This window comes from Microcaecilia unicolor, chromosome 9, assembly GCF_901765095.1.
Source record: "Microcaecilia unicolor chromosome 9, aMicUni1.1, whole genome shotgun sequence".
Classification (NCBI taxonomy): Eukaryota; Metazoa; Chordata; class Amphibia; order Gymnophiona; family Siphonopidae; genus Microcaecilia; species Microcaecilia unicolor.
In genome coordinates this window covers 170,199,465-170,218,581 of record NC_044039.1, presented here as the reverse complement: position 1 = coordinate 170,218,581, position 19,117 = coordinate 170,199,465, and the positions used below count along the sequence as shown (strand labels likewise).

General features: G+C 41.6%; 1 protein-coding gene across 3 annotated transcripts in view; it reads left to right on the top strand.

The window, feature by feature from the left end:
• The first annotated feature begins 12,760 nt into the window (after positions 1–12,760).
• TBPL2 (TATA-box binding protein like 2) overlaps positions 12,761–19,117 on the top strand; it is a 106,623-nt gene continuing 100,266 nt past the window's right edge. For 2 of the 3 annotated variants that reach the window (XM_030214794.1, XM_030214793.1), the window contains exon 1: positions 12,761–12,843. In XM_030214794.1, the coding sequence (XP_030070654.1) occupies positions 12,793–12,843 (51 nt within the window). In that variant the 5' untranslated portion in view covers positions 12,761–12,792. Of the gene's footprint in view, positions 12,844–12,886; positions 12,942–19,117 lie in introns of those variants that run through there. The other variant, XM_030214795.1, reaches the window with a different exon arrangement.

Below are 19,117 nucleotides of genomic sequence, written 5' to 3'. Positions count from 1 at the left end.
CGGGTTCATTGCCCTGAGTGTTAATCATTATGCTACGGAACAACTTCCATACTGTAATGGTTAGTACTCACGGCTTCGGGTTCATTGCACTGAGTGCTAATCATTACGCTATGGAACTACTTCCATACTGTAATGGTTAGTACTCACGGCACTTGGCACTTAATCCAGAGTGGAATATTTACCACTCTGCTAACAAGGATTAACCAAAGCACCAGAATAATGGTGGAAGAGCAGAAGACTTCCAGGTCATCTTTTGCACTAGGAGCCAGGTAAGTGCTTTTTTTAAACTGACATCATTTGACTTATTGTAGAGCATGATAACCATTACACTATGGAAATGTGTGATACTTACCACTATACTAATGAGGATTAACTCAAACACTGGCATGCCTGTTGAAGAGCAGCCGACTTCCAGTTTATCTCTTGTACGAGGACCTGTGAAGCACCAGATTTATTTATTTAAATATATCAATTTCTTCATTTGCATACTTCAATGGACAAATGCTTTCTTGATTCATTTGGCTTAGTGTTGCCTCAGTAGAGAACTCAACAGGAGCTGAAATCAGGGAATAACTGCAGAAAGTCAAATCAATAGATTTAATGATAATAAGCATAAAATCTTGGTACTTTATTTAGAGTGGGGTATTTACCACTATATTAATAAAGATTAATCAGAGCACCAGAATACTGGTACAGGATCAGCAGACTTCATGTTCATCCCTTGCTCTGGGAGCTGCTAAAAAGATCCAGGTAAGTGTTGAAAAACAATTGAAATTGACCTCAGATAATTGTGCAATAATACATGCTTTGTATATAGAAATATAGTTGCATATCTGCCAGGTATTGGTGTCTCCCTCTCTCTGTAGAGGGAAAAGAGTATGGTTTACATTACTGAAATGCCACTTCAAGTATAGGTCTATGACTAAACCAGGGGTTTTGCTGTGCTGAAATGTTCCCCTATATAGTATCTATTAATTCTACTACTAAAACTTACTAGGAAAATTAGAGTTTCGATCAGGCTTGCTCCACATAAAACCTAGAGAGTTTTCATGTGAAAGCATCTTTTATATTTTTTCAGTTAACGCATAGTGAAGATAAATGGTGAAGTTCAGGTTGTGTTTTCCCTACTTGTGACATCATCAGACAATTTCTGGCCCATTGTCTGATGCTCTCCTGAGCAGGGAAAATACAGGCTGAGCTTCAGCATTCACATTCAGTGTGCAAGAGCTAGAGATGAAAATATTTTTATGAATACGCTCTTACTGGCTGCATACTGAAGATGGATGAGAATGCTCAGGTTGTGCTTTCTGTCCTTGGGACATCATCAGACAATTTCTGGCCCATTGCCTCATGTTGTCCTGAGCATGGGAAATACAGCTTGAGCTTCATCATCCATGTTCATGATGTGGAAACTACAAGAGCAAATCTTTTTATTTTTGCATTCCTAGAGGCAGCATATTGAAAATGGATGAGAATGCTCAGGTTGTGTTTTCCCTGCTTGTGACATCATCAGGCAATTTCTGGCCCATTGCTTCATGATGTCCTCAGCACAGGAAATACAGCTTGAGCGTCATCATCCATGTTCATGATGTGGAAACGACCATTTTTGTTTTTGCCTTTACAGTGGCTGCACATTGAAGATAGATGATAAAGTTCATGTTGTGTTTTCCCTGCTTGTGACATCATCAGGCAATTTCTGGCCCATTGCCTCATGTTGTCCTGAGCACAGGAAATACAGCTTGAGCTTCATCATCCATGTTCATGATGTGGAAACTACAGGAGCAATTTTTGTTTTAGCCCTTCCAGTGGCTGCTTATTGAAGATCGATGATAAAGTTCAGGTTGTGTTTTCCCTGCTTGTGACATCATCAGGCAATTTCTGGCCCATTGCCTCATGATCTCCTGAGTGGGGCAAATGCTGCTTGAGCTTTAGCATCCATGTCTTAAGAGCTAAGGGTGCAAATATTTTTTTTTATTTTTGCCTGTCCAGTGGCTGCACATTGAAGATCGATGATAAAGTTCAGGTTGTGTTTTCCCTGCTTGTGACATCATCAGGCAATTTCTGGCCCATTGCTTCATGATCTCCTGAGTGGGGGATGTGCAGGTTGAGCTTTAGCATCCATGTTCATAATGCACCGCTTTGATATAAATCACATTGATTTGGCTTAAATCACTATATTTTACACAACTGGAGCTGTATTTCGGCCCTGCTGGCCTCAATCCACCTCTAGAGTATGCATGTGTGAGTGCCTCTTTGTATGATTGAGTATGCATGTGTGTGCATGTGAGCATGCATATGTGTGTGAAAGAGTGAAGGCACCTGCTTTTCCCACAGTGGTGTCTCTTTAGAGAAGGCACTTTCTGTACCACTGTTATCTTTTAGCCAAGTAAGGCAAAGGAAGGAAAATAGGTGCCTCCAGGTGTGAATGTGTATGAATGCCAACAGACAGGGGAATGGACCTTGACGTGGTTCTGTTGCTCACATTTGAAGAAAATGTGCTAACGCATTCCCAATGTGTGTTGTGCAACTGAGCTTAAAGATAGGTTACAGATATCTAGATGTAGGTCTGCTGTTTCAGATTGGAGGTCTTTTAGAACTTGGGGGTAAATATAATCTGGTCTTGGTGATTTGTTACTCATGAAGCAGAAATGCAGATTTGTCTAGGTAAAATCTGAAAAGCAAGTCACTCATAGCTTATCTGGTGCCTAGGCAGCCTTAAGAGTGGAAGGAGGTAGGTGGAAAAAAGGAGGACAAAAATTGAGCAGGCAAAAGGAAGGAGGCAATCACTCAGATGGAAATAGACACAGTAGACTATGTAGAATTATATCCACAGATGCTCCATCAGTGTTGCGAAAACTTGCAGGATAGAACAAATTTCTTTCTGATCCTAGCAGAGCAGATTGTTTTATTCAAGTAGTTGTTAAGCACACCTGACCAGGAGGTCTTCTCTCTAAATTATTTTACAGGGCATCTGTATCAGGTGACTTGCTAGCCATCTCAGTGAAGAGTTCCTCAGAGCTGGTGGCAATATTGCTGGAATGGAGCTGCACCCTGGGACTTCATCCTTCATCTAGCAGATCTTCTCCTTGCCTGGCTCTTGCAGCTCATCCTTTGCCTTCCAGCACACAGCCTTTAATGACCATTTGTTACACCAATCTGGATACCCTCTATCTCCTCTGGTCTGAAACTTATTTTGAAAACAGAAAGGCATACGAGGAGGGGCATTTTCAATATGAAGTCTAAGTTGCAAAAATGTTCAAAATCTGTATAGAAAAGAAGTTCATTTTCAAAAAAGAAAAATGTCTTTTTTTTTTTCAAAAATACTGTTTTGAACAAGGTTTTATGATTTGGACATTTTGGGTTTTTTTTGGTCCATTTAAAAAAAATTCATCCAAGTGCAAAATGCACAAAATGAAGCCATTGGGATGTAGGAGGAGCCAGCATTTTTAGTAGACTGGTCCCCCTGACATCCCAGGACAGCAATAGGGCACCCTAGGGGACACTGCAGTGGACTTCATAAAATGCTACCAGGTACACATCTCACCATTGCTCCCTTACTTTGTCTGCCGAGCCCCCCAAACCCCACTACCCCTAATTTACACCACTACCATAGCCCTTAAGGGTGAGTTTTGGAGGGTTCACAGTTTTGTCCACAAGCGTAACAGGTAGGGGGAGGTAGGAGCCTGGTCTATTTGTCTGCAGTGCACTGCACCCACCATTAGATTATTCCAGGGACCTGCATTCTGTTCTAATGGACCTGAGTATAACATCTGAGAAATACATCCAAATGCTGCTTTATGACACTTTTTAGATGTTTTTCTGTTTTGAAAATGAGCCCAATAGTATCATAGGCATGCACGTGTGTTCCATAGCAGTTGCATGGAAGAGTACATGGAAACCCTGACTGAATTTGCAGATTTGCGCAAAGAGGCAGGTTGTAATAAATACACTAAGCAGCTGAAAAGTATATGAGACTATAAAAATATATGCAAGGAGAACTCACCTTGCAGGGTAAGACTTTGATAGGTACTTACATTCTTTTAAAGCACAATCAGAAGTATCCAAATGCCTGACCCCAGGGATGATGGTATCACCCACACTTGAAAGGATCTGTTGCTCAGTGTATGACAAATTCACCTGCCTATTTTGCCACCTGTTTTACCATGGTTTTTTTCCTGAGGTGTGTCCTAGTCTTGATTCAGCAGTTTCATAAAGTACACACATAGTTGCATGCTGATTATACACATAAACATTTGTGTCAAAACTTGGCATTAATAATAAGTGGTAATTATTTAACCGATTGGCTTTTAAGTAATTAAATTGAATACGCAAATCCAGAATGCAACAGGATTTGAGCGCATAATTTGGGTCATGCTATATAGAATCTGGGGGATTACGAATGACTTCACATCATATATTTTTTTATATCTTAATGCGAGAACACTGTTGTGCCCTCTCAAGCATGGCACAACACACTGCACCTTCCATCCCTATAGGTCAGGGTGTGGAGGGTTTGGCCCCTCTGTGGTCTTTGGAGGCTTACTGTGGCTTCTGAGACTGTTCCCTCAGCATCCACACCTCTGTTACAAAGTGCACCAATTATGTGTCACAGTGCATTTCTGTGACATGCCTCAGAACCAATGCCAAAGTGGCTGCCATGGGTGCATCCAAGGTTGGATTCTCTATGGCTTCACCTTCCCCTGGAAGAGTCTTGCTGCTATGGCCCTGTGGGGATGGAGCCTTTGGTGGCTCAGCTGGTGGTGTTGGTGGCTCCTGGTTGGGTACCCAGCCTTGGATGCCCTGTTCCTCCTCACTCAGGACCTCCAGGAGAGGCATGTCCACATCGATGTTTATGTTTTATTAAAACTTGATATACCGCTAAACTTACCGCAATCCTGCCAGGTCCTCTTGGTGTGTCTGGTCGATTTCCATCTCTTCAGCCGAAAGAGGTTCAGTCAACCCCAAGGATTCACCATATACCCTGAAGTCCTTCCTAATAACATAACTACGGACCATTTTAGTCTCACTTATCCTTTCCTTGTTTTCTTTTGTCCTGTTTCTTTTATTCTCTCCAAATTAATTGTAACCATATCACCTCTGATCTGGCAATAGCCTATCAATGCATTGTAAGCCACTTTGAGCCTGCTAAACTGTGGGATAAACATGGGGTATAAATGTACAAAATAAATAAATACACAGTGGTTTACAATACAAAGAATGAATCATTAAAAAGAAATCCATTAGTTCAGATAGGAAAGAAACAAATGTACCATAATATAAAATTACATCTAATGTGAAACTATTTTCTGCAGAACTACTAGTATATCTTCCCCATCATCTAAATAATTACCAAAGGCTCGTCTGAAATAGCAAGTTTTCAACAATACCTTAAACTTAGTAAAACTTCATTCTGCTTGTATCTCCTTAGGAAGGTTATTCCACAATGTAGGTGCCAACCTGTAGAAAGCCTTAGAGCAGGTTGATTCTCACTCCTTGACAGAAGTAGCACAACTAACCTATGATCCTGTAAAGATTTTAATACTCTAGAAGTTGTATAAGGACTTACTTGAGAATGTAGATAAATCGGTTGAAGGGTATAGTATGCTCTATATGTCAGCATTAACAGTACATATCCTGAACTGAACTGGTAACCAGTGGTATTTCAAAAACTGCAGCGGAACATGATCAAACCTCCTTAGGTTCCCCAAAAGTCTTATACCTGCATTTTGCATAGTTTGCAGTTTTTTTTTTTAAATTAACAACCGAGATTCCAGCGTATACTACAGTGCCATAATCTATACAGGAGGTAAAGAGGACAAGGGTAGAAAAACCTTTATTAATAAGTAATGAAATGTGATTATGAAATGTTAATTTTGAATCAGTGATGATTCCTAAATACCTGAAAATTTCTACTGGAGGAAAGTCTTTACTCAGCAGTTTAGGTACTACAACCACTTGAGCAAAATGTCCAGAAATCCAACAATTTGAGTTTTATCAATATTAAGAATTAAACCATTTTCTTCTAAACAATTATCTGTCATAGTTAAGCAATTATATAATATAGTTAAATCTAGTAATTGTGGATTCACTTTAGCCACTAACAATAAGTCATCAGCTTAACAATAGACCTAAATACCACATTCTTGTACTATGTTCAACAAAGGAGAAGCTGAGGGTAGACTGGCTCCATATATTGCATGGGCCCCAGGGTAACTGACTCCTTACCAGCTTATTTTGCAAAAAGATCTCAAAGAGATTCAAAGATTATTTCATTGTTTATGCTGGGCGAATAAAAAAACTGAAAATATGTCTGGATATTATGTCAGGGGGGCTTGGAGGACATAAAGCCATTGGGGAAACTGGACCATCTTCAAGAGGCTTACCCTGCCAATGAGGGATATAGGGAGGTCCCTCCATCCCTCCAGTTGCCGCTGAGTGTCCTCTTTGAGATCCGAGATATTAAGACGATATAGTGTTGTCACATCCATTGCCAACCGAATGCCTCAACATATAAAAGAGGCAGCGCTCAGCGTAATGGAAAGTCTGGACATCAAGCATCCTGTAATTGCAAAGGTGATGGTAAGGCCCCAATTTCTCAAGGTTGAGCCGAAACCATGTATAGTCCCCATATTCCTGAAAAGTTTCTAACAAACCTGCAAGGGATTCCCGGGGGTTCATAACATGGACCAAGAGATTGTCAGCAAAGGCTGCCACCTTAAAACAATAGGAACCAATCCGTACACCCCAGATGTCTGGGTTCCCTTCAAATGTAGGGCTAGGAAAGGAGTGAGATGGGGAATGGGAGAGCTTGTAGGTAAAAAAAGGTAAAAAAAGAAGATGGAAATTTGATAGGTAGTTGAAAAGTAAAAATAAGGAGAAGGGTGAGAGAGGCAGAAAAGAGCTAAAAAAAATGATCAATATGTCGGAGGCAGGTATAGTGAGTGAACAGACAGGAGAGAGGAGAAAAGACAAATGGACAGCAGCTGCTTGAAGGAGAATTAGCAGATGACAGGAAAGCAAAAAAGAGAAACTGGAGCCAACAAGATGGAAAAATAAAATGTCTACAAAGGTAGAAAAAAAAGCATTTTATTGTGAACATTTTAAATTGAATAGGTTAGCTTTTGCAATGTGCATAGCAAATATATTTGTGTTGTGTTCAGTAGAAAAGGAAATGTATTTCAGTTTTATATGTCTAGTGTTGCAGTAATGTTAAGTTTAAGGTCTTGGGGTTCCCAGTTCAATTTTTGTGTAAATATTTTTATTTCTAATTTGTGATCCCTTGTTCTGTATTTGGTGACGGTCTGCTGGTGTGATAGTAACGACAGGTGGGGAAATCAAAGGGGATGCAGGGAGGGGGACTCTTCTTTTTTCCTGACTACTACTACTACTACTACTACTATGTAGCATTTTGACCCTTACTGTGTTAGCTGGTGGGGATTTCCAAGCATCCCCAGCTAAAGACCTCCTCCAAAGATAGCCAGAACTCCCTTCTACCAACCTCTGCAGTCAGCAACATCATCCTCGATCCATCAACAACTAAGTCTGTGTGGGGTGCTGGAATAGTGCCATTGATGGCTCTGGGATGTTGCTGCTGCCTGCCAACTTGGTAAGAGGGAGTTCTGTCTGCTTTTGGGGATCATCATTAGCTAAAGTATTGATATTATGAGTTGGAAAGTGCTGGGTGAGGGGAGGGAGGAGGCAGAGAGAAAAGTTTGTGCCCACCCAAAATTGGTTGTCTGGCTATGCCATTGTTATGACTGTCATCCACCTTCACATGGGGGGGGGGGGGGGGGGAGAAAAGAAACCCCCTTGAAATTCCCTGTAAAATTTACAATTAAGCTATCCAATTCGGTACTGGAAGCCTTTTAATGCTATACCGTGTGCTACAGTGGGGGAAATAAGTATTTGATCCCTTGCTGATTTTGTAAGTTTGCCCACTGACAAAGACATGAGCAGCCCATAATTGAAGGGTAGGTTATTGGTAACAGTGAGAGATAGCACATCACAAATTAAATCCGGAAAATCACATTGTGGAAAGTATATGAATTTATTTGCATTCTGCAGAGGGAAATAAGTATTTGATCCCCCACCAACCAGTAAGAGATCTGGCCCCTACAGACCAGGTAGATGCTCCAAATCAACTCGTTACCTGCATGACAGACAGCTGTCGGCAATGGTCACCTGTATGAAAGACACCTGTCCACAGACTCAGTGAATCAGTCAGACTCTAACCTCTACAAAATGGCCAAGAGCAAGGAGCTGTCTAAGGATGTCAGGGACAAGATCATACACCTGCACAAGGCTGGAATGGGCTACAAAACCATCAGTAAGACGCTGGGCGAGAAGGAGACAACTGTTGGTGCCATAGTAAGAAAATGGAAGAAGTACAAAATGACTGTCAATCGACAAAGATCTGGGGCTCCACGCAAAATCTCACCTCGTGGGGTATCCTTGATCATGAGGAAGGTTAGAAATCCGCCTACAACTACAAGGGGGGAACTTGTCAATGATCTCAAGGCAGCTGGGACCACTGTCACCACGAAAACCATTGGTAACACATTACGACATAACGGATTGCAATCCTGCAGTGCCCGCAAGGTCCCCCTGCTCCGGAAGGCACATGTGACGGCCCGTCTGAAGTTTGCCAGTGAACACCTGGATGATGCCGAGAGTGATTGGGAGAAGGTGCTGTGGTCAGATGAGACAAAAATTGAGCTCTTTGGCATGAACTCAACTCGCTGTGTTTGGAGGAAGAGAAATGCTGCCTATGACCCAAAGAACACCGTCCCCACTGTCAAGCATGGAGGTGGAAATGTTATGTTTTGGGGGTGTTTCTCTGCTAAGGGCACAGGACTACTTCACCGCATCAATGGGAGAATGGATGGGGCCATGTACCGTACAATTCTGAGTGACAACCTCCTTCCCTCCGCCAGGGCCTTAAAAATGGGTCGTGGCTGGGTCTTCCAGCACGACAATGACCCAAAACATACAGCCAAGGCAACAAAGGAGTGGCTCAGGAAGAAGCACATTAGGGTCATGGAGTGGCCTAGCCAGTCACCAGACCTTAATCCCATTGAAAACTTATGGAGGGAGCTGAAGCTGCGAGTTGCCAAGCGACAGCCCAGAACTCTTAATGATTTAGAGATGATCTGCAAAGAGGAGTGGACCAAAATTCCTCCTGACATGTGTGCAAACCTCATCATCAACTACAGAAGACGTCTGACCGCTGTGCTTGCCAACAAGGGTTTTGCCACCAAGTATTAGGTCTTGTTTGCCAGAGGGATTAAATACTTATTTCCCTCTGCAGAATGCAAATAAATTCATATACTTTCCACAATGTGATTTTCCGGATTTAATTTGTGATGTGCTATCTCTCACTGTTACCAATAACCTACCCTTCAATTATGGGCTGCTCATGTCTTTGTCAGTGGGCAAACTTACAAAATCAGCAAGGGATCAAATACTTATTTCCCCCACTGTATATGCTGCTCAATCTACTAATCTTGAGGGCTTACAATATACAGACATAATAATTATACAAATGTCATCATACCCTTAAAACAACACTACAAAAAAAAAACATACTGTAACCAAAAATGTACTAATCATCTCTATTAATCAGAAAATGTCACTTGAAAAAGATGTTTCCAAAAGGTCAATAAGGAAGAAATAGAATGATTTGCGACTGGTAATGTATTTCAGAAAGCTGGTCCAGTAACCATAAATGGTGTTCCCTGATATATATCTAACCATATTTGATCAAACAATGGTACTTCCAACAACCTCTTATTTCCTGACCATAAATAATGCATAGGGGTGTACATTTTTAAAGCAGCTGCAATGCATGCAGGTGTCTAATCATTTTTAATTGGGATTTATTAGCCGCCTTTATGAAGACATTCACCCAAGGTGGTGTACAGCAGGTACAGTTTAACAAAGCTTACAGTTTTATTAACAGCATAATAATAGTAAAAATGACCAAATGTAAACACAAATAGAATAACTGAGATAAACTTGAGAACAGCAAATTGAAACCTAATAATAGGACCACCATGAAACAGGATAAAAAATATACACATTTAAAAGAACTGAAATTCAAATACCAGAGATATAATACGATGTCAGCATAATACTAGTGAAACACCTAATAACATGCATTAAAACATTCAAATAGCAGGATGTTAATGCTTTTCTACAATACAGCTTAGCATGTAGCCGAGGGGCCAAGTGCAGATATATAGATAGACAGGATGGGTGGTACCGAGTCAGTTGGGATAAATAAATGGGTGGCTAAAAAGGCAAGTTAATTGTACAGTTAAACAAGATAGAAGGCTCTAGTCTAAGATACAGTGTGTGTAGCAAGCTAGTCCAGGTGCAGAGTGGGCTACAGTCAGTCACTCTATGTATTAAGGACTTGGGAGAAGAGCCAGGCTTTCACCTGCTTCCTGTAGTCTTATGTTAGACATAGCCCCTCTGGGAGTAAATTCCAGAGTGTGCGAGCTACTCCTGTGAAGGCTTGCTGGTGGGAATCGCATCATAAAATTTATTTTGATGAGGGTACAGATCATGTAATACCTTAGAGACTAATAACAGTACTTTAAATTGGATTCTCCATTTTATCCAGTTTCCAACAGTGGTCAATTCAGGGCCCAAGTAGATTCTATGCTGCTTATCCCAGGAATATCTCAGGAATAAGCAGTGGATTTTCCAAAGTCCATCTTAATGGCTCACGGACTTTTCTTCCAGGAATTTGTCCAAACCTTTTTTAATCCCTTCGGCTTTTACCACAATCTCTGGTGAGGAATTCCAGAGCTTAATTATATATTGAGTGAAGAAATATTTTCTATGATTTGGTTTTAAATGTACACTAAAATATTTTAAAGGAATTGCAATTTTTTAATAATGATATTTAACCCACCCTCTTTGGTCAAGGTGTAGAATGTTTTTATTCCTGGTAGGTTTGAGTAGTAGAGCATTATACTCCCATATTGCACAGGGTCTCATTCCCAGCCAAAAGTCACATCCTTGCTAATGGCTTTAAGGATCACAAAAAAAAAAGGCTTTCAAGATATCCCTAAAGAATATACAAGAATTGCATACCCACTGCATCTATTTAATACATATTCCTTAAGGATATCCTACAAATCTGACTGATTACTTATACATAGAATTTTTGTTCTATTTATTCTTTAAATTAAAACCTTAGCCACTATACATACAGCTTTTAAACCTACAAATGTAAGAAATACTTACAGCACCAACTCTGAGAGAGGCAAGCAGGGCAGTTGTCTGAGGCCAGTTTGTGCTTCAGGCTATTTGGCAATGTCTGGGCACCTTAGTTTTTACTCCCAACCTCAGCATGTCTAATCTGACACTGCCATTAAGAATTACTTATAAAGTAATTAATCCAAGCAGGGTACCAATATACTTTACATTAAAAACATGCATGCAACTATTTCTGGGATGGATGGCCTTGCAGCATATTTTGATGCCTGAATGAAAACAATGCTGCTGCTGCTGCTGCTTTTATTAGTGCATGGGCAGAGTTAAATTAGTTGATTCAATAGGTCCTAAAAAGGCTTACTTATTAGGCTTTTTCCTATGAATACAGGACAAAGGAAAAAAAATTTCTAAAGTCAAGCTAAAGGGGTTTGCCTAAAATCATATCTATAATCAGCGTAAAGATAATCCAATGAAATTTATTGAATACAAGGTTAATACTAACCAAAAAATGTCTTCCTATTTAAGGGAAATATAGCCCTTGAGAAATTATACTGAATTTCAATAGAAACAAAAAGGATTTAAAATAAATAAAAGGAGTCCAGATGCAGTTCCAGTGGCATAGCTATGGGTGGGCCTGCCCACCCAGTCTAGTGGCCCCTAAAGTACCTTATTGATAGTGCCTCACTCCTCTCTCTCTCTCATGGCAGCTGCCCATCTCTCTCTGAACCCTCCCGCCCCCCATCTGCCTTTAAGCCATCACCAGCAGCGATTCCTGTAAGCAACCTGCACCAGCTCTCCTTTACTGCATCCCACCGTCAATGACATCACTGGCAGGGACATGGTGGAGGGAAGCCTGCATGGTTAGTGCAGGTTGCTTACTGGAATTGTTACGTGACAGCTTGGAGGTAGATCTGAGAGAGGGAGAAAGATGACAATAGCAGGGACTGATGGGAAACTTAAAAAAAAAATCTGTATGTATGTACAGGAGTTGGGTGGAGATAAGAAGGGCCCATCCAAAATGCACCTCCCTTGTTCACTGCTTTAACAAAGTCCAAGAAAGAAAAGCGAAAGACACTCCCCCCCCCCCCCCCCCCCCCCCCAGCTGTGCAATTTATCCCTTTTGTAACTGAGCCAGGTGTCCAGAATTGTTTTGATACTTTGACACTCCTCTACCTTACACAACTGACTGTGGTCACCTTCCCTAAGAAATCTTGAAATTTTGCAGAGTGCAGACTAAAAACAACAAAAAAATATTATTTGGGGTTTTAAATTGGCATTAAGCTGTATCAATATACATCAAAGAATATAATTAGCCATCCCTTGCTTTAAAACAAAAACGAGAGGGACTCTAAGAAACTTCCTGGTAAACACTGCAGTGCTTCTGGTTAAAGCAAACCAAAATCAATCATCCAACTCTCCTAAACGACCCCCCCCCCCCCAATGACACTTCAGATGTTACTAATTATTACCCAAGCTACTATCACCTGTAATGCCTCCAGAAAAGACATAAGGCTAGGCAGAATAATTAAGGATTTCTTTTGAAGGAGCTAGCGCAGATTAGAAGCTGTTATGGAAGGAGAGACCTCTCTGGAGCGTTATTTAGATCAGTGCGAGGTTGAGGTAAGAAGTGGGAGTATAAATTTATTTGAAGACGTCGTTGCACGCTTGTGTTACTCAACTAAAGTCAGACACCACTTGTAAATTGCTTTGGCCTGTTGGTAAGGCAGTCCTGGATCGCGCGAGTACCTCCTTATATATGCCGGAACGCGCGATTGAAACCTCTGTTTGAACCGCGGGGTTCCGTTTCTATGGATCAGATACTATTGTGAAGTACTTCAACCTAATAATGGCTTAGGAGGATTTCGTACACACGATGCCCAGTGGTTCAAAATACGGGTTACAATTGAGCGTCTTAATGAATGTAAGAAGGAAGGAGGGGCCCTGGATGGCATTAAGATTGTAGCTTCTTACTGCTGATGAGTAAGGCTGCATTTACTTGTCACGTTTTGGTTAAAGTGAGCTGCAGTCTCCCTTTTTCTTTGCTCAAGACCAAAAATAACCGGTCACGCGCTTCCTTCCGCAGTTTATCACTCAGACAGACTCTGAGGCTGCTCGTGTATTTCTGCCACGTGCTTCAGGCTACTAACCAGATACAGTCTCTAGCGCTACCTTCTGCTATTTGCTGCTTATGAATATGCGGGAAAGCAGTTACTATTGACTTTTTCGCCTTCTACAAAAAGTTGCATGTGCTCATTTTGGTAGTATTAGTTTAAGGCATTGCCTACGTGTAACGCAAACTTGTATGAAGAGCAGTTGTGTTACCAAGTTGCTTGCTTTTAGGTGACTTTAAGTGGGTCCTAGCTGTTTAGGTTGGTTTTTATTGCATTCGTAAGGCTATTTAGGTCCTGGAAGCTGACCAAAAGAATGGAATCTGTAGCAACTGAGGCAGAAGAATTATTTTTGCTGCTTCCTCTTCCATCCCCCCCCCTTTTTTTATAATAGAAATTGGACCACTTGACTGGCAACCCTGATGGTGAAATCAGTAAAGTGAAAGCAGCAGCAGTAATAGTCACACACCGGAAGGTGATAGAACTAGAGGACATGAACTGAAGTTGAAGGGAGGCAGACTCTGGAGTAATGTCAGGAAGTATTTTTTTCCTGGAAAGGGTGGTAGATACGTGGAATGCCCTCCCGTGGGAGGTGGTGGAGATGAAAACAGTAATGGAATTCAAAAGTGTGGGATAAACACAAAGAAATCCTGTTTAGAAGGAAAGGATCTATGGAATCTTATCGGAAATTGGGTAGCAACACTGGTAATTGGGAAGCAAAACCAGTGCTGGACAAACTTCTACGGTCTATGCCCTGATCATAACTGACTAGATATTGATGGGTTGGAGTGTAAATTTTAAGGGGCTTCGACGTTAGCATCAGAATTTTTAGTACAAGAACAGTTCTAGGCAGACTTCTATGGTCTGTGCCCTGAGAATAGCAAGGGCAAATCAAACTTGGTATACATATAATGTAACACATACCATGTAAAATGAGTTTATTTTGTTGGGCAGACTGGATGGACTGTTCAGGTCTTTATCTGCCGTCATTTACTATGTTACTATGTAATATATTTGTAGCTTAAAGTCATTGTTTTCTGTAATTATATGTAATGGGGATTACTAAGAGTCCTCTGAGAGAATGCTGTAGAGATTCTCTGATGGGGAAGGTTCTGGAGTTGTGGATGGACTAAGATCCAGCCCAGGAGGGGTGTGTATGGAATAAGTTGCAGAGGGAAATGTTTCAAGCTGTGATTATCAATAAAAGTTCTGTTTGAGAATATGGTCATTGGTTGCCTTCACCCCTGCCAGGACCTGAGAAGAGAGAGGCAATGGATAGCCTAAGGCTGATTTGAGGGGGGGGTTATTGTCAGCCAAAGGCAATAACTGTTGGAGAGTAGTGCTCTGGGTGGTCAAGGGGAGCCCAGCTCATGAGCAAGAATAGGGAAGAGCTTGTTCAAGACCAGAGGCTGCAGGGGCTGCTGCGTCCTGCCCCATTTTGGTGTCACTATCTGCTTCCACAAGGGTGGGATGCAGCAGCAAGGAGGCTCTGGGCTCGGCATCTGACAGGATATGAAAATCGCTACCGCTCTCTACTGAAACATGGTGGATGCACATTAAGGTATGGGGTGAGGTGGGGTTCTGAAAAAACCTCCTTTTAATATCTGATAAGTTATGGCTTATGGTGGTGGGTGGGGGCCTACTGAACTGGTCCGCACAGGGCCCCGCAATTGCTAAAACTGGCCCTGAGATGCTGCAGCCCAGTGAGATCTAACTCTGGAAGAGAGGACAGACAAGAAGGTCTGATCCTGGAGGAATATGCTGGTAACAACCAATGCTATCAGCACTGCCTTGGATTATATATATATTTTTAAAACTTCTATACTACCTATAACTAGGTGGTTTACAAAAGAACATTCGCATTATTCATAGCACAAAACATAAAACAAAAGTATGGATGTTAGATTGAAAGAGTTGTATATTTGTACATATTTTCAGGATTGCTATGAGAAGTCGTTTAATTAGTGGATAAGAAGACTGTAGCCAATAGTCTTGGATGGACAGAAAAACCTCTTAAACCAAATGCTGGCCACACAAGAAATATTGAGTTTGGATTAACTGCCTATTGCAGCAGTAAAAGTTTTGCATAGAAGATAATTCCTTGGTGTGCTGAGTATTCCTTGAGAGACTGAAGTGCTGCTCCCGGACTGCTAAAGGATACTTGAGATGTGGAGGGGCATTTTCGATAGAATAAATCGGAATTTGGACATTTTACAAAAACGTCCAAATTCTGAATAGGAAAGAAGGTCATTTTTGAAAAAAGACGTCTGTTTTTTGTGTTCGAAAATACTATGGATGTTTAGTGATTTGGACATTTTGGGGGGGTTTTGGTCCATTTTCAAAACGTCCAAATGCAAAATGTCCAAAACAGAGGAGGAGTGGCTTAATGGTTAGTGTAATAGGCTTTGATCCTGGCTACATGGGTTCAATTCCCACTGCTGCTCCTTGTGACTTTGGGCAGGTCAAATGCACAAGGGGCATTTTTGGATATGACATCTAAGTCTGAATTTGGACGTTTTTGTAAAATGTCCAAAATCAGAACAGGAAAGTCATTTTCTACAAAAAAAAGGCTCTTCCTTTTGAAAATGCTGTTTGGAAAAACAATGTGTGATTTGGACGTTTTATAGTTTGGTCCATTTTCAAGCAAAAAATGGCCAAATGCAAAATGTACAAAATACACAAGAAAATCTACAATAGAGTGAAACCCTTTACATGTCCTGAGTGTGGTAAAAGCTTTGGTTGGAAAGAGAGCCTCACATGGTATCAGAGAATCCACACAGGGATGAAACCATTTACATGTACTAAGGAGGTAAAAGCTTCAGGACAGGTAATTAGGGAATGTACACTCTTGCTATGAAGTATGGAAAAATAGCACTCTGGTATTTAGATATATATAAGGAGACCTCCTTTTTATCTATAGATCTGAATTCAAAGCCCAAATCTACTGATAAACAATAGACACAAGGCTCAGATGTTATAAAAAAAAAAATAGAAAGCTTGGCATCAGGTAGAAAAGTGTGAGTGACATCCCAGGAAAGCAATAGGGCATCTTTGGGGGCACTGCAGTGGACTTTATAAAATGCCCCCAGATACACATCTCACCATTGTTGCCTTACCTTTTCTGCTGAGCCCCCAAAAACCCACCACCACAACTGTACACCACTACCATAGCCCTTACAGGTGAAAGAAGCACCAATATGTGGGTACAGTGGGTTTCTGGTGGGTTTTGGAGGACTCAGTTTCCTCCACAAGTGTAACAGGTAGGGAGAGGTAGAAGCCTGGGTCCACCTGTCTGCAGTGCACGGCACTGCACCACTACTAGACTACTCCAGGGACCTGCATGCTATTCTAATGGACCCATCTTTTTGTGTGGAGTGGAGGAGTAGCATAGTGGTTAGTGCAGTGGATTTTGATCCTGGGGTAGTGGGTTCAAGTCCCACTGCAGCAATTCATTATAAAAACAGGTCTCAAAATGTCTTAAGTTTTAGTTCTGGATGTTTTTGTTTTGTTCCATGATGGCTGAAAGATGTCTAAGTCCCGCCTCGAACACGCCCCTGGCACACCTCCTTGAGATTTAGAGGTCCTTCTGACGGACTTCTGAGAAAAATGTCTAAAAAGAGGTTTTGAAAATACTGATTTGGACGTTTTTGTGAGATAAACGTCCAAATGCAGACGTCACTTTTTGGACGGTTTTCTCTTTTGAAAATGAGCCCCATAGTAACATAGTAAGTGACGGCAGATAAAGACCTGTACGGTCCATCTAGTCTGCCCAACAAGATAAACTCATTTTACTTGATATGCGATACTTTATTTGTATACCCAAGTTTGATTTGTCCCTGCCATTCTCAGGGCACAGACAATATAAGTCTGCCCAGTACTCTTCTTGTACTAAAAGTTCTGAAGCTAACATCGAAGCCTCTTAAAATTTACACTCGAGCCCATCTCAATCTGTTCAGTCACGATCAGGGCATAGACCGTAGAAGTCTTCCCAGCACTGGTTTTGCTTCCCAATTACTGGCGTCACCACCCAATCTTCGCTAAGATTCCCAGGATCCTTTCCTTCTAAACAGGATTCCTTTGTGTTTATCCCACGAATTTGAATTCCATTACTGTTTTCATCTCCACCACTTCCCGCGGGAGGGCATTCCACATATCCACCACCCTCACCATGAAAAAATACTTCCTGACATTACTCCTGAGTCTGCCCCCCTTCAACCTCAATTCACATCCTCTAGTTCTACCACCTTCCCGTCTCTGGAAAAGGTTTGTTTGTAGATTAATACCTTTCAAATATTTGAACGTCTGTATCATGTGTAAGGGGTTTGAGAGGAGTCTGCTTCAAGGAGGGCGAAGGCAGAGGCAGGAAAAGTGTGCTCTTGAGGAAGAGCAAATTTCATTCAGATTCCTTATAAACCTGGAATTCGCCCCCTAGTGGCCAAAAGACCAACCAGAATGCTAACTAAGGGTAAGAACTACCATCCCCAGAATCCACCTGACCCTAGGCAGGACTCTCAGGAAATAGAGGGGGAGGGGCATGACTGGGAGATGGTTTCTGATCAGGGAGATAGGAGCTGGGAGAACTAGTGGGGAGGAGGCTATGGAATGTGATAAAATGGGGGCGGTGGAGGAAATGGAGGAGGAGAGCATGGAGGTTTCAGCTCTAGCACAGACTCCAGATGGCAAGGTGAAAGGTTTCCTGGCTGCAGTACTACCTGAATTGTTTAAGATCGTGGAAGAAAAGCTGGTGTAGTTTGGGAGGAACCTGTGGAGGAGATTAGCCCAGCATACTACACAAGGTCAGAAGGTAGTGCCTGGAAAGGTTGAATTGTGATTAAAGCTCCTTAGAGGAGGAGACTGAGACTGTGTCAATGAAATGAACTGATTGTGAAAAGTGCAAGTAGCCAGTAAACTACGTGAGGACAGAAGGTAGTGCTGAGGAAAACTGGACTGTGGTTAAAATTGTTTGAGACAGGAACTTAATATTGTTGAGATGGAGTAAAGTATAAGAAGCTTCAGGTGGGGAGCTGTCCTGTGATGATGAAGTTGGAACAAGAATAAGACTGTGTGATTTAGCCTGTGATTTAGTCAAATAAAAACCTTTTCACTTATAAAAAATATTGGAGCTGCTGCCCGTTTTGTTCAACTACTGCCGTAAGAACAGCTGGTGCAGCGGTTAACTGGAAGAAGCTGCAGGAACTGAGGGTCTGGAGTAAGGATAAGATTGTAGCCTGAGTGTCCGGGAGGGCAGGGAATCCTTCAAACTGAACAGGGTTGACCCTGGCCAGTCGGTGGAAGGGAGACCAGCTGACACATGTCACCCCTGTTTCTCCTTTCCTCCAAAGTATACATATTTGGGTCGGCAAGTCTCTCCTTGTATGGTTTGCAACGTAAATCCCATACTATTTTCAAAGCTTTTCTTTGAACCACTTCCAGTCTTTTTACATCCTTAGCTAGATATGGCTTCTAAAACTGAACAAAAAGTAGCGGAAAAAAAGCAATAAAAGGTGGAATATGAACATTAATCATGGAGGGGGAGAGGACCTCAGACTCGTGCCACTTTCTGATCAATAAGATCATAGCAATATAGTCACGTTAATATAATCACTGGTCCTCTAACACCAACCTCCTCCTGAATGTTTCATACATGCGCTTCTAGCAACAATGCCTATAAATATCATATGTCACAGCTGAATACCAAAACCACAGTTACTTAGCTTGTTTGTTGCTTTAATTACGGGCCTCCCCAACGGTCCCGTTTCGCCAACTGGGGCTTCATCAGGGAAAGA